The sequence below is a fragment of the Terrapene carolina genome, unplaced genomic scaffold (assembly GCF_002925995.2).
Source record: "Terrapene carolina triunguis isolate 2854851 unplaced genomic scaffold, T_m_triunguis-2.0 Scaffold66, whole genome shotgun sequence".
In the NCBI taxonomy this organism is placed as follows: domain Eukaryota; kingdom Metazoa; phylum Chordata; order Testudines; family Emydidae; genus Terrapene; species Terrapene triunguis.
In genome coordinates this window covers 79787435-79803214 of record NW_020664417.1, presented here as the reverse complement: position 1 = coordinate 79803214, position 15780 = coordinate 79787435, and the positions used below count along the sequence as shown (strand labels likewise).

At 40.8% G+C, this 15780-nt stretch overlaps 1 protein-coding gene across 1 annotated transcript in view; it reads left to right on the top strand.

Moving 5' to 3' along the window:
- CUNH4orf50 (chromosome unknown C4orf50 homolog) overlaps nucleotides 1–15780 on the top strand; it is an 85594-nt gene that overhangs the window by 46979 nt on the left and 22835 nt on the right. Inside the window, exon 15 of the mRNA XM_026648172.1 lies at nucleotides 600–1023. Coding sequence (XP_026503957.1) covers nucleotides 600–1023 — 424 coding nt within the window. The remainder of the gene's footprint in view (nucleotides 1–599; nucleotides 1024–15780) is intronic.

Here is a 15780-nt window from a genome sequence, read left to right as displayed (position 1 = left end):
AAAAACATCCATGCCAGATCTTGCAACATTACATTGTTGAATTTTCATGATGACCTGAGAATAAATAACTGAAATAAACCCAACAAAAACACATTCTCTGTTTTATTACAGTAGCCACATAAAGAGTCAAGCATGTTCCAAATGACGTGTGTTTTAAGGCAAGAAACTGCTCCTTATACTAATAACACAGTAACAGATGTATTATTCTGACAATGTATTAACAAACAGAACCATTTAGACAGCTGTATATTTGTGCCTCTAAGTCCCTGCTTCCTGGCAATCTATACTACAATAAATCATGTATATAAAGGACCAATGATGTTACCATTATCATCAAAGAACTATAGATCTTAGAGATGGCAAAAAGCAAAGAACTTTTTGATCATCTAGTCCATTTCCCTGCTAGTGCAGGAGCTTGAGAGTTAAATTACAATGAAAGCATAACAGACATACTGTACAGCTCATAAAATGGAAAAGTACTGCTGACAGCAGTCGTAATGCACAGAATCACGTGGTCTGTTTTACTATATCTTGATAGATGCCTTTTTGTGGTTGCGAACATTCAAAAGTTACATACTCTTCTCCTCTGTCCTCCTCAGATACCTTCATTTGCCTCTTCCAATTCAAAACTGAAGGCAGATTGCAATTTGTCCTCTGTCTGTCATCCAGCCCAAGATGTGACTTCCCAGCCTGTAGGGTCAAAAATGAACAATTCACTGAAACTTTCAGACAGGAGCTCTTTCCATCTCATAAATGGGAGGTACCAGTTGTCTAAATTTGATGACGTATTCCACAGTCATACAGGAAATCAGCGTGCAGGTGCTGTTCTCCAGGGAAGGAGAAAGAAAAATGTCATTATGAATAACACATGGATCTCGGGAGAAAAACCAGATGGCTCAACCTCAGCTACCACAGCAAAAAGCTATTTGTCAGATGTGTTGTCAGCAAGTAATAAAGGTCAAAATCCTACTGGGGAGAAATCAGCTGCACTGGAAAGAGTAAAAGCCTCAGAAATAAAACAAGGTAAAAAGCCTTAACCGTGTGATTTTCCCATTGTTATAAAAATATTAATCTTGTGTGTCCGCTCTCTGTGAGACAAACTAAGGGAACGTGCCAACTTTAAAATAATCTATTTTAAGCATACAGATTCCCTGACCTATGTAACTAATAACTAGAGGTGGCTAGAAAATGTATTGGAAACAAAATTTTTACAACAAATTGAATAAAATTTTACCAACAGTTTTCTTCCATTTTGTCACCAATTCTGCTAATAACACCGCAAACCATCCAAACCTACAGAATTTTCAACATCCAATATACCTTCCAATTTTCTTTCTATTGTTAGTTTACTATTTTTCACTTCTCTCGGTTTGGATTATGAAAATCAATTAAGTCAGTTCCAGTTTTATTTATAGCCCTTTGCTTCAAAGTACAATGGCAAATACTACAGGAGAGTCTTTATTTGTTTAATGACTGTTTCCTTTGGAATTCAAAGAAATATATAATGGACATAGGTTTTATGAAAGGTAGTTTTGTTTATTGTCAGTGGATCTTAAATTATACATTTTTATGTTTAGCTGAATGATAAAGCAGTGTATTCCTTCAGGGTTTAGGATCTGAAAAATATCTTTGCATGACTGTTTAAATTGTTTCCTAAGGACCAGACTGGAGACCCCTTACTCATATTGGAAAATTCGCTCATTCAAGGTGTCCTGTTGGCTGAAATATGAGTACTGGTGAGAGTAACTTTTTATCATTGTGACTAAAGGAAGTTACAATCTGGTTTAAGTGATGTCTTCATCCACACATGTTAAGGTTAGCTTGTTGTATCATCCCTGCAGTGTAGTCTTTCTCTTGTCCTCTATTTTTAGTTGTGGATAGCACCTGGAAGAGATGCATAAAAGCAGAAAACCCCACAAATCAGTCAGTGATGGAGGCAGTTGGTTCTCAGAGTCAGAGTTTGACATGGAAATGTGAACAGATGATATTAAAAAGGCAATATGGGATATATAGGGCGATACAGGGTAATCTTAGTGCTTCGAGAAGAAGGATAAAGTGATTCAGTGGAGTTGCTCTAAGAGTTTTAATTACCATTTGGAAAGATTTATTTCACAAGGAATAACTTTTAAAATTATATAAGCCTGTATCAGATGTTGTCTGCACAAGTGAATTTTAGGAAAACATTCCCGCCAGTTCTGGCACCAATTTACCATCTTTTTTAGCAGCTTAAACCATGAACATGGTGGTAAAAATGCCAAAGCCACTGGAGCCTTGGATTATACTGAGTTCCCACCAGCCAGGGCCGGCTCTAGGCACCAGCAAAACAAGCTGGTGCTTGGGGCGGCACATTTTTAGGGGCGGCATGGCCGGCACCAGAATGCCGCCCCTAAAAATGTGCCCCGCCGCCCTAGCTCACCTCCGCTGCTGCTGCCTGGGAGGGAGGGGGAGATCCCGAGCGGCCGTTTTGCGAGCCGCTGCTCCCCCGCCCTCCCAGGCTTGAGAGCCTGGGAGGGAGGGGGAGAAGCGGCGCTCGCGCCGCGGCCACTCGGAGTCTCCCCCTCCCTCCCCGGCTCTCAAACCTGGGAGGGAGGGGGAGATCCCGAGCAGCCGCGGCATGCGAAACAGCCGTTTCGCGTGCCGCTGCTCCCCCTCCCTCCCAGGCTTGAGAGCCTGGGGGGAGGAGGCAGGGCTGGGGATTTGGGGAAGGGGCGGAGTTGAGGCGGGGCCGGGGGTGGGGTAATTAAAAAACGGGGGGGGGGCGGCCAAAATTGTTTTTGCTTTGGGCGGCAAAAATCCTAGAGCCGGCCCTGCCACCAGCCCTAGCAGAAATTCTCTATTGTGTAGCCAGTTCAGAAGATGTAACAGAACCATCATTCTGTACTTTTTAAAACAGGATTTTTATTTTTTTTATTAGTGAAGTACCCATTTTGGCATGTGTCAGTTACATGCTCCTCCTTTCCGAGCTGGTTGATCATTCTTTTGGCCCAGCAGAGGAGTATTTTGCTCATTATTCTACCCTTCAGAGATCAGAAATGCAGGGCATTGGCTTGTTGTGAGGACACCTTAACACACATGTACAAGGGCTGTATTTTCATGGGGAAACATCTGTTTTTGCTTGGGACGGTAAGGGTACAATTACACATGGCAATAATGAAACTGATCCTTGTTCAGCGCCTTCTATAATAGATACGCACCAGCTGCCAAGGGAAAAGCAGAATATCTCACCATGCTTTCCAGACAGATAAGATTCCCCTTGGGGCTCCAAAACTCAGGCTCCTGCTGCTGATGGTCAGAATAGCACTATGGCATCTCTGCCTGCAATTCCTAATGCTTAGCCAACAATTCTATAGACACAAACACATAGTAAATAAAATGTCAAACTGCCTTGCTTAATGCTAACAAGCTTCCAGTATGGAAAATGTGTATATTTGAAAAATGGCAATATGTGTGTTGGTAAAATGATAAAGTACATTAATAGCCATTTTTATTGAAGCTTTGCCTTCCTGATATAAGCTATGAGATGGATGTTTACTCATAAATTTAGTCTGTAGGCCAAACCCTGGTATATTAAACATGTTACTATATAAGAAGATTGTCCCAATCATCCCATTATAGGGCCTTTGTGAATAGGGTTACTTACCAGAGTATGTTTTGCATATGTGCATGTGTAATAGATTCTGATAAACATTTTCTTTGAACACCACCACTATAGTGTAAAAGAGAATCATCAAATAAAGCAAATGGATTAATTAAACGAATGCAAGATTGTGTCTTTTTAGACACAGTGGACTTCAATTAAATACTAATAATCCCTACGTATTAAAAAATGTATGTAGCAAGTACATTATTTCTAAATACAAAAATAAGTACAAATATAGTGGTTACCATTGGCTAACGGTTATAAGCCAATGTAGTGGACAAATGTAGAATTTTAGATACTGCGCTGGGAAAATGCCAACTTTTTAATGGTAACCTCCATAGATTGCTGTATGCAGCAACATAAGAAAAGGCAGTTCACCTGAAGTTTTACTTCCTTAATCTTCCCCTCCATCCCTCTCCTGCACAGCCCCAAGAGAGTGTTCAAGTGAGAAATGATAGGTCAATTTGTACCTATATATATGAATAAAGACTAGAGGATGTATTACATCAACAAACCATGTTCTTCAAATTCTTTAAATATAATAATTCATTATGATTAGAAGCTAGCTCCAAACTGTGCCAATCACAGGCCAGATGGTCCATATATTGGTGTCCTGCCAAGTTGAGGCCCTCTGGGACTCTGGGTTTACCACTAGGGCTTGGTGAACTGTTCATAAAGAATAAATCAATGACTGTAGCTCTTTATTCTGTGTGAACAATTTCAATAAAAATCAGACCTGGGTAAATAATAAACATGTTACATGAACATGTGGCCATGGATTGCTTTCCCACTATTTAAGTCTTTAGCGATTCTCTATTTGTTAATTGTGGCCTGTGAGTGGTGACCTTAATGAGATGATATTATTTCTGCTCCAGCTGGATGATCAAAACATTTATGAATGGAAGGAAAATGGATTCCAATATGGCCACACAAACACTTTTAGCATGAAGCTGCATACAGATTCACACGCAAATTCTTGCACAGAAAAAGAACTCATATAAAAGTTCACAGAAAACAAATAAATAGAGTTGATAGTACCTTTTGAAATGAGTGTTCGTGAGCATATTTTTGCAATATTTGCCCAGATTATATTATTTTTTACACTTGAGATTCCCAGTCTTAAAGCCAAAGCATTTAATCTTAAGGGCAAACTCTTTTAAAAAATAAATAGAGTATAAATATAATATGAAGTATATGGTGATCTGATGAATAAAGTGTTCATAGGCATTGTCATGTGAGAATGGTAAAAAAGCATTCACTTTCTTCCAACACTGAACAAGGAACTTTATTAGAACAAGAAAAACAATAATATCTCTAATGATGCTTTCTCCCTCTTTGACTCTCAGCTTCACTAAAAATCTCATGCCTAAATCCTAAATCCCATTCCCTTCCTGTCCTTTTTTTTTTTGGCTACGAATTTAAAAAGATACAACACATATCTTGACAGGCCATAAATGAGTTATGAAGGTCATTGTAAAAGAATGCCAATAAAACCCATGTACCACACCATCATGCACTGTGCATATGTCACATATTTTTTCAAAACAACTATCTTAGAATTGTTTTACAAATATTATTCACAAAAAATTTTATACCTAACCACCTATAACTCCAGGCTCCCTTAGTGTACAGGTTTGAAAGGGAAAATTAAAATGATTACCAATAACATTTTAGAAACCTCTAAAAAAAAAGACATGAAATAGCTTTCCCATAAATAATAAAGTCCCAGTTGTAGTGTCATTAATTCCAGGACAATCAAGAGATTCCCAAAGGGACACACATGGTCTGTGTAGCCCTTTGGGAATCAAGGAATCTCCACTGGGGAAGGAGGAGGATCTGGAAAACCTTTGAAAGGAGATAAGGTGGCAAAACTCATGGCTTTCATTACAAAAGTGGTGGGTTATGCCAGCATCCACTTGCAGGTTCACTTGTGGATTTTGAGTTCCTATGAAATGGATATTAAATTCCATTATAACTAAGGACTATATTCTGTCCTCATGTCCTGCATATCTTGTATTTTGTATCATGTAATTTGCATAAGAAAACCAGGGGTCAAATCCTCCTCTGAGTCCATCAGGTCTATGAAGAAACTGAGTGAGGTTTCTCTTGACTGGCATCAGTGTAAGTAGAATTTGGACCCCTATATTTAAGGTACATGCAACATATTTTTCCTGTCCTTAAGAAAGCATATGTATCTTGTGGACATCACTCCTGCTGTAGAAAGACACTGACTTAATTTCTCCTTAGAGATAGCTTTTTTGTTTAGGCCTTAAGCTGACTAGCATTAAAGCCACTTACTGAAGCCAGATGAAGTGTGGAGCAAGATTTATACAGTGCAGTCCTTTTGCTAAAGGCCTGATTAAATCAAGAAACGCCTACATCTGTTTGTACATCTACAGTCTCATCAGGTCAGCCAGCTGGTAGCTTTGATTTTAGTCCATTTCTGTTGAGACAGCTTCTTCTCCAGGGGAGTAAATAGGATGACAGAAGGTGCTAGAATGGAAAACTGACTGTTTCAGAAGCTCTGGCTCATAATATTGTGCTAGGAAGATTATCATTGTCCTTTCTATGGCCTTGATCCTGGATGTCTTTGCATGGTGAAGTACATTGTGTGTAAGGTTGTTGCCTTCTAGTACAAGTGTAGGCTTGGCATAAGCACCAGGCTTGTTAAACAGTAGGCAGAGCTCTTTGCATGGCCCCCCTTTTCTATTTGCAAATACAAAGGGAAAAAAGAAGTGGGGCCTGAGAAGAGAATGAGTGCCTTTTAGGTTATGTCTACACTCTGAGCTAACGTTGAGATTCCCAGCTCTCATATAGATACTCACACTAACTCTCTTTGAGCTAGTCAAAGTATAAATAGTAGTGTAGCCATGATAACATGGGCAATGGCGGCACAGCTTAACCATGCCAAATACAAACCCACCTGAAGCCGGTGGGTACATACTCGGCACTATTAAGCTATGTTGCCACTGCTGCTGCCTGTGCTACCACAGCTACACTGCTATTTATACTCACATTATATGTCTTCACTACGGGGGTAAGTCGACCTATGTTACAGAACTCCAGCTATGTGAATAATGTAGCTGAAGTCGACGTAGCTTAGGTCGACTTACCCGGGTGTCTTCACTGCATTGCATCAATGGGAGACGCTCTCCGGTCAACTTCGCTTACTCTTCTTGGTGAGGTGGGGTACTGGAGTCAACCGGAGAGCGCTCTGCCATCGATTTAGCAGATCTTCACTAGACCCGCTAAATGGATCTCTGCTGCATCGATTGCAGCAGCGTCGATCTCCCCATAGTGAAGACCAGCCTTAACTCAATGAGAGTTAGGGTGAGTATGTGTATGTGAGCTGGGAATCACACACTTAGCTCATAGTGTAGACATAGCCTTAGAAGACCTACATTTAAACCCAATCAAACTAATAAGGGACGTAGCTAGACATTTCTCTCTTAGGCCTCTCTACTTCTACAAGACAGGAGTATCTTTGCAGCTATGAATCAGCATTCTCAATAATGAATGACTGGATCCATGTGTCCTTCACATTCTTTTTTTTTTTTACCATGTGTTTATACCTTACACTGTGCACCTTTGCTGTCCAGGATAAAAGCTACCTGGGAAAATCCAAATTCAGATAGTTAATCTCTAGAGGACTTTTGTTAACCCCTCTACCCCCATAATTCAAGCAAAACAATGTGTTCACTCCTTACAGAATTCAGGGTTGTGAAACAAATGCTGAAGAGATAAAAAGTTATAACTTCTGGAGTAAACAATTTATAGCAATCCAGAGACAAACCAGAGTATCATATGATAGATGATGGGTCAGATTCACTGTTATGCTTCAGCACCTTTGTGTCACTCTGATGATGCAGATCAGCTGTAAGCCTGGTTTACTCAGTCGGTTAAAACAGGAATGGCTCGAAGCAGCCAGTGTACGGATGAATCTGGCCCCAAATCTCAGTATATTAAATGTTCCCTTCTACTCATTACTTGGAGCAATTAATCAGCATAATCAATTACCTCAGATTAGATATATCACCTGTGTGGTAGGCTATGCATCTGATTTGGACAAGTGACTCCCTGCTTAATATCAACAGATAAAAGCAAACAAGGACTCTTAGCTTCCTGTTCTCACAAGAACAGAATAGGTGCCCAAACACAGTAGTGATGGGCATGGTATGAAAACATGGATGGAGGGATTGACAAAAGTCCTACTCTTGTTGCATGAAAATTATATTACAATACAGAGATTGTCATGCCTCCACCTTCCTTGGGTTTTTACTAATTTTATTTAGACAATAGCAAGAGCATTTGAAAGGCCAAGGCCTCACAATGTGATGCAGCACATTCATGACTGGCTGGTAAAAGCTGCTTCAGGTGGGAAGCCCCGTAAGCACATTCTCACTTTTTTGTAACACTTCTCAGAACCTGAGAACCACAAGAAATTCTTTCTCTCATGTTTCCAACCAGCCACTCTACCTGCAAAGCAACAAGAAAGGCAGGACTTTGCTAGCTTTTATTGCTCTCCGCTGTCCTAAACAGCTGCTGTGTGCTGCCTCTCTGCTTTCCCATTTCTGGGTTTAGGATTACATCTCTGAGTAGCCCACACCTGCACTTACAGCTGGTTGCAGGCAGTCCCTTCTGATGAGCAGGCTTCAAAAAGCTAGAGGTGGGGCAGCAGCTGGATGACACCAGTGCTGTCTGGCTCTTTGTGGTTGGAGCTTTGCTAGCGGCTATTGCTATTTTTCTTTCCTCTTATATGATTTTCTGTATAGGAAGAAATGTTGAATAAGGGGCTGCTGTGTGGCTGAGTTCTCTACATCTCTGCCATCTTTACAATTCTCTTGCACTCCTCCTCTCCTGGGTGTGATCCCCATAAGGGTGGGGGATCCTTGATGGATGCTGGAACTTGTGCTGGGGTTGTGGGGACAGTATACGATGTCTGGAGGTAAAATGGGGTGCCCATGGGGATGCTAAATATATCTATGGTAGGTAATTATATGGCCTCCATTGCCATAGTACCTGAGTGCCTCACAATCTTTGATGTATTTATCCGTCCCAAGCCCTTGTGAGGTAGGGCAGTGCTATTATGTCTGTTTTACAGATGGGGAACTGAGGCTCCAAGAGGCCAAGTGAGTTGCCTTTTGTGAGGTTTGCCTGAGGACTAATGTTGTTTGCCCTTGTTCTTTTGGTTCAGGTTAGCCGTATGTTTCTGCCTTTATTTTGACACTAATGAGCTGTATTGGTTTTGTTGTTAGGTATTCAGGTGTCGATTGGTAAATGTCTTACAGTTATGGGAAATACAGAGGAAAATCTCATATATGTATGAAGAGGCCTTCAGCTATACATACCTGAAAGAGGTTCTCTTCATGCCCAGGAAGTCAGAGATTATGTGCACATGCAGGTCAGACAATGGGCATCTGTCAGGTCTAACAGTTGCACTAATACTCATGAGCCCTTGCGCAAGGAGAAGATAAACTCACTGTTTATCTGAGAGCTGAGCACATATTTCCTCTTACATAATATTAAATATCTCTGCTGCAGAAGGCAGAAGAACAGTGTATTAAGGGACATATTTAAATACATGGGAAAATTAAGCCTCTCTTCTGTAGTTAAGTACCCTCCTCTCTCTATGAGGCTGTTTAAGCATATGTTTTTTTTCATATTGGGGTCAATAGGCCTGCTTTGTGTCCTCCCCCTAATTCCCTTAATTCCCATACTCCTTAATTGAATAAGCAGCTATTAAAAAGAGAATGAAGCTGGTTTATACACTTCTTTGGTGGTGCCTATGCAGGGAGAGGGAAGTCAGAATAAAAATAATCTTTCCTATTCGTACAAATCGCCAGAAGAATATGTGTCTGCAGAGGATGAGCATGACTGTCCACAATGGCAAGCTGGGTGCTGAGGAGAGAATAATAACATTGACAAAACGCAGCCTTCAGTTTCGTAAATTGCTCCGCCATGAGTAAAAGAATTGGCCACCTCAGATAATGGCAGTAAACAAAAAAGATATCAAAATTCTCCAGTGAGGGAGAAGCTCTTTCTTTTCTATTTTAAAAGGACTATATTTAAATTGCTTGTGCAACTCCGAGTGCCTTGGAAGTGAGGCACTTTGCAAATAAAGTAATTGTACTATTATTATGATGAGGTGGTAATTTGTGTTGACAGTAGATACCAACCCTTTTGAATATAAAGAAACTCAGATTTTGTTCCCCAAACTAACTCTAATCAGAAAAGAGGTCACATAATCTCCTCCATATAATTTACACATTGGACATTGAGAACTAGATTTGAATCCTATGCTGAATATCAGATTGTGACTATTTCTATGTTCTCTGTTAAACCAAGGTCATAATACTTCTGTTTTCTCTGTCTCCTCACACACCCTGGATACTTAGGGGCTTGTTCCTTCTAATCCTCACAAAATCACATAACTGAACAAAATAACCAGGAGACTGAGGCAGTGCCTCTTGATATCAGTGCAAAGAATCCCATTTCCATCAATGTGCTTTACATTGGGTTCCAGATGCATAATATGCTCCAAACTCTCCCCTTCTCTATCATTTAATCTCTTCATTTCCTGAGCTTTTGGAGGAGCATATTGTGCAACCATGTGCAGCATGCCTTTTGGGCTTACCCATGATACTGTGGTAATAGGACACCATTGTAATCATAGCTCATGCACAATTTACATGTATCAGTTCCACTGAGCGCTTTTGTTATTAGATTGAGCGTTCTTACATAGACCCCATAGCCATGATTAATGTTATTGGTGCTTTGTTCATTTTCACTTTCTTGACTCTTGCTTGTCTTCCTTTCCTGAAACAGTGGGATACCTGATATTTTAGAATTATTGAAGCTGAAGACTTGAGGGCACCCACCACCTTGAAGAACGGTGGTCCTTATGTATCAATTTAGCCTTACCCCATAGCCCTATGTCACTAGTTTAACTCAAAGAGTAATGGAAAATAAAGGGCTGTGTTACATGGCCCAGTCAGACAGGATGCATTTTATCTAATTCTGTCACTCAGCCACAGCTGTTCTTGTATAGCAGTCCTCATCTAAAAGGCTGGACCTGTGTAGAATCAAGCTTCCAGGCTAAAGAAAACCATGTTACAAGAAAAAAAAAAAAACAACCAAAACAAAACAAAAAAACATAGCCAGGAGACATCTATCTGACTCAGTAATACAAGAGATAAATATTAGTAAACATAAGAAAATGCCTCTTAAGGCTTCAATTACAGAGAAATAATTTTACAGTATTAAAAATGTTACAGAGGAGCTAGGTGCCCAGATCTCGTTGACTTTTCATGGGAGCTGGGTGCCTAACTGCCCCTTTTGCCTTTGAAAATCTTCCCCCTGAATGATTTAACTCAGTCACGGATTCATATTGGGCCAAGCATTCGATCTCCTTATTACGGGAAGCTCACATTGAAGTGTCACACATTGTAAAGCCACTTGAGCAAGGACACCAGGGTTTGACTCATTGAGACTGAGGGTTTGTTTTTCTTAAAAACTCATTAAGCAATAGCACTGCTGAACAGGCTTGTACAGTGAACCATGAAGAGGCTCTGGAATTGACTTCCAATTTACAAAGAAAATGTAACCCTCAACCAAATGTTGGAGTTAATGGGAAGCTGTAAGGACTATAGTTTTTAAACAAATGCACATATTGGATGGCCTTCAGTTGACCACCACTTTGCTTGAAGAACCAATGACATTGTCTTGTTGGCTCAGTTTGGTGAATCACTGCTGCTGATGGCCAATCTAGTCAGGCAAGAAGCAGCAGTTATGGTCTTGTTATTAATCCAGACAAAACGAAGTCCCTGGTCATTACCCTTAAGCAGTCTCTAGCTCCAGATTACAACCAGCTCAGTGTTAACTTGTCTGGGTGGGACAACAAACAGGTGGCAATTGTCAAATACTTGGGCAGTGTCATAAGGCTGTGCTGGAGGATACTTGAAAGATGTGAACACTCATGTAGCAGCAACTGTTGCTATGTTTGGGGCCCTTCGGCAACCTCTGTGGGGATGTTGTGACGTTAAGCTTGCTATGAAGCTGCAGATCTATAGAACCATGGCTATACCGACTCTGTTGTATGGCAGTGAAACCTGAGAACTGAGGAAGGCTGAAGAGCACCAGAATGATGCTTTTGATTCTTGTCATCTTCCTCAGCTGCTCAGTAGTAGTGGCAGGACACGATCAAGAATGAGGATATTCAAAGCCAAACCCAGCAACCACCTCCCTCAGCACTGGTTCAGTTTTGGTGGCTTTTTTGGTATGGACATATTAGGATGGGAGACCAATGAATTCTGAAGCATATTTACCAAGAAATGCTGCTACACAGCCAGTGAGCATATGGGTGCCAAAAGTTTCATTGGCACGATAAGATGGTCAGCGATGGACTTAAACTGACTATCCAGCTAGGCCACCTTAAGAACCTAGCTGGTGCTCCATCTGCAATGAGGCTTAAGTCCCTTTGATATTTGCCATGATGATGATGACGACATATTGAGAAAGACTTTTTTTTTCCTCTCAGGTGATATCAATCCCTTATTGGGGAAGCCTTTAAATGTGCTATGTTTTGAATGAGTGAATGACAAATGGTGCTCTTTACCACTCTCTCTGCACGGGGGACCTGGCCACAGTAGAACCGCCTTGTAAACTGAGTGATCAGTAGAGAAAATGTGAGTAAAATGTGCCAGTTGATACTTTTTATATTCTCCATCTGGATGGCGTTTGCTTCCTTGCACTAAGGAAAATGGGGTTTACATATTTCTAAGCAATCTGTTCAATTTCTTTCAACCCAGAGGGCAATTTAGCTATTCCATCCATATGGGGTGTGCATTATTACATTTAATACAGATGTTGCACTTTGTTCGTCTCTCACTTATGAGTTGCTCAGATTCTCCAAGCATTTTTCTTAATTTTTGGAACAAAAGACTCTTTTCCCCCAGGTGCAGACTTGCATTTAGTTGTCTCAGGTGGGTGGCAGGAAAAGACATTGGGTGCAGGTTAGTTTTTGCTCTGTTTTGGGTCCATATTCTTCCATTTAGGCAGGTGGTCATTGCTTCTGTAAAATATGAGACATTTTACTGGAGTAGAAATACTTTTAAAAACATAAAATAGATTAGAATAAAAGAATAGTCTGTTAGATTAATGGTTTTCATATTGGGGGCCACTTCTTAAAACAGAGATTTTCTTCAGGATTGGGAGGAGAGATATCCATGTCATGCTTTCCATGTGTCCACTATAGCAGTGTTTCCCAAACTTGGGATGCCGCTTGTTTAGGGAAAGTCCCTGGCGGGCCGGGCCGGTTTGTTTACCTGCCACATCCGCAGGTCCGGCCGATCACGGCTCCCACTGGCCGTGGTTCACTGCTCCAGGCCAATGGGAGCTGCTGGAAGCGGTGGTCAGTACGTCCCTCGGCCCGCACTGCTTCCTGCAGCCCCCATTGGCCTGGAGAAGCGAACCACGGCCACTGGGACCCGCGATCGGCCGAACCTGCAGACGTGGCAGGTAAACAAACCGGCTCGGCCTGCCAGGGGCTTTCCCTACACAAGCGGTGTCCCAAGTTTGGGAAACACTGCCCTATAGGAACATAGGAATTACCATTCTGGCTCAGACCATGGCTCATCGAGCCTAATATCCCGTCACTGCAGTAGCTACTGCCAGATGTTTCACAGAATGGTTCAAGAAACTCTACAGTGGAATAATCTGCACACTGGGGAAGTTTCTTTCTGACCCCAACATTATATACAGATATTAAATAACCAGCAGAAGGATGCATATGAAAAATAAAAACATAAATAATGTAAATACTATGACATTTAGATTTGTTTAGTACATGAATCCCCTTTTCTATGGCCTTTGGTGGGACTGGCTTTCTAACAGATGCAAAACACCCCCTCTTTGCCCTTCTCAGACATGCAAAGAAGCATTTTCACATTAAGAGTGAACTCAGACAACTTAGACTTTCAGTGTAACCTCAGAAAATTTCACCTGAAGCCTCATTCATTTCAGTTCTAAAATGCCCTCTTTGATTTTAAAATCCTCCATAGACTCACGCCTGGCCATCCTACAGGCCTTCTGTCTCTTTTAACTCCTTCCCACCTCTCTCTTATTTCCCAAGTGCTGGCCACATAAGCTTGTGTCCGTTGGTATGAGAACCTTCTCCCCTGAAGCTCTTGTTATCTGAAGCAGCTATCCTGTATCCTTCCACTGCTCAGATTTTCCATCTCCTTTCAAATCCTAGTTGAAAATATGTGTTTTGTCGGACATATATCTCGTAAATTCTCTCTCTGCCTTTGTTGTTTTTTATTTGACTCTACAATTCTGTTATGGACAGCAAAGACGTGAAGTCTTGTGAGAAATAATTTGCAAAGCTGTTACACAGAAAATTGTGTTCTGTTGCAATGAAATTGCTGAATTCTAAATGCAAAATATTAGATTACATTGGACCACGTAGAAATTTTTCTGTTGGAGTCTGAGAAAACAGCTTTCACTTTTCAGTCAAGGAGATCTCATTCCATAATTCTGTGCATGTTTATATAAAACATACATACTGAGTCCTATTTTCCCTTCACAGGATACACTTGGAGGTGCTAGTACCTTGCATAGATTGACAAGTGACCTATGGTAAAATTTTCCAAAATGCCTAAATTCTATTTTCAAAAGTGACATAGGCACCAATGTCCTATTGCCTTTCAATTAGTTTCTAAGCCACTTGTGAAAATGTGGTTTAGGTCCTAAGTGACTTGGGCACCTATGAAAATTTTACTTTATTTCTATACCTAATTTTTAATCTGGAGATTTCTACTTGGGATTTGGGATTATGGCTGATGGATCAGTATCTTTATGGAACCTCCTTTTTTTATCTGAGGGGAAACTGTTATCTTAATACTTGGGATGTATATGGTCATTGGCTAATACCGTGTTTCTTGTAGAACTAATCTGAGGGCAGGAACTCATATTTTCAGCAGTCTTTTCTATTCTTATCTTTTCTGTCAGGTGCGCTGGGGTTATTTGATTGCTTAGTGATCAGAGGAGAGACATCAGAATAACTCCACTGTGACATACCAGTGGGGCAATGAAGACTGAAATCTATTTCCCATTATGAGCAAACAGTTCTAGCATGTTACCAGCCCCCTCTTACAGAATTTTTATATCAGATAATGTCATAAGGTAGATAAGTGCTTGCAATGGACAGCAGTGCTTTAGCCTGAAAAATATTCACAGTTGGACAGTTGTGTTATCAGCATAGTTTCAGCAAATTGAGCATCACTGGTATCTATTCCCTTAAACTTCTAAAGAGTCCATGTGTATGTAGAAGCAGGAGGGAGTGGGTGAGAATTGCAGTCCTTCTGGTTGGTGGCTGGAGAGGAAAGGCTTACTTCCTTAAGGATGAAAAGCAGGATGGGTAACATTGTTGAGTCTAAAAAACACTTTGAATTGGAAACATCATGTGTTACACTGCTGCAAAAATGATGCTGCAGCATGACCAGATGGAGACCAGCCAAGGAAACTGCAGGGGTTTAGTCTGTAAAAAAATAGACAGTGAGTCATTCCTGTCTAGCATTCATATGTTTTTGATCATTTTGGCTCTTTCTTTTCACCAAGTGTTCTGAGTCATTTTCTCTTTCCCAGTTTTGTTCAGATGGCTGGTTTCTCTGGGCATTAAGAATAGCTCGGTTTGATTTCTGTTTAATCATGTACATCTGAAATGCAGGTATTGGAGATGAGTACTTTATAGCTCTAAGTAAATCGTACGCTGGTTGTTTTTTTAATAATTTGCCATAAGGCAGAGTGGCTGATCAGCCTCAGATCACTTGGAAACTCACCCGTGGAATTACTCTTAATTAAAATAGCTTTGCTGCTGCTGCTGCTGCTAAATTGCTGTGTCAGGAGACAACCCCACCTGCACTGATCAGTGAGAGCAAGTACTGCTTCCAAATGTGTTGATTCAGCATAAAATAGGAAAATTAGTACAGCTGTTTCTTGTATCTGGAGTTTTGTTCAGCTTCGATCTTTCTCAAACAGTTGTCACTGACTACTAAGGCCTTGTGCAAGGTAGTTTTACTCCAGTGTAAGTGCAAGTGGAGGCCACAAAGGAATTTACATGAGGTTATATGCTAAGTATAGTA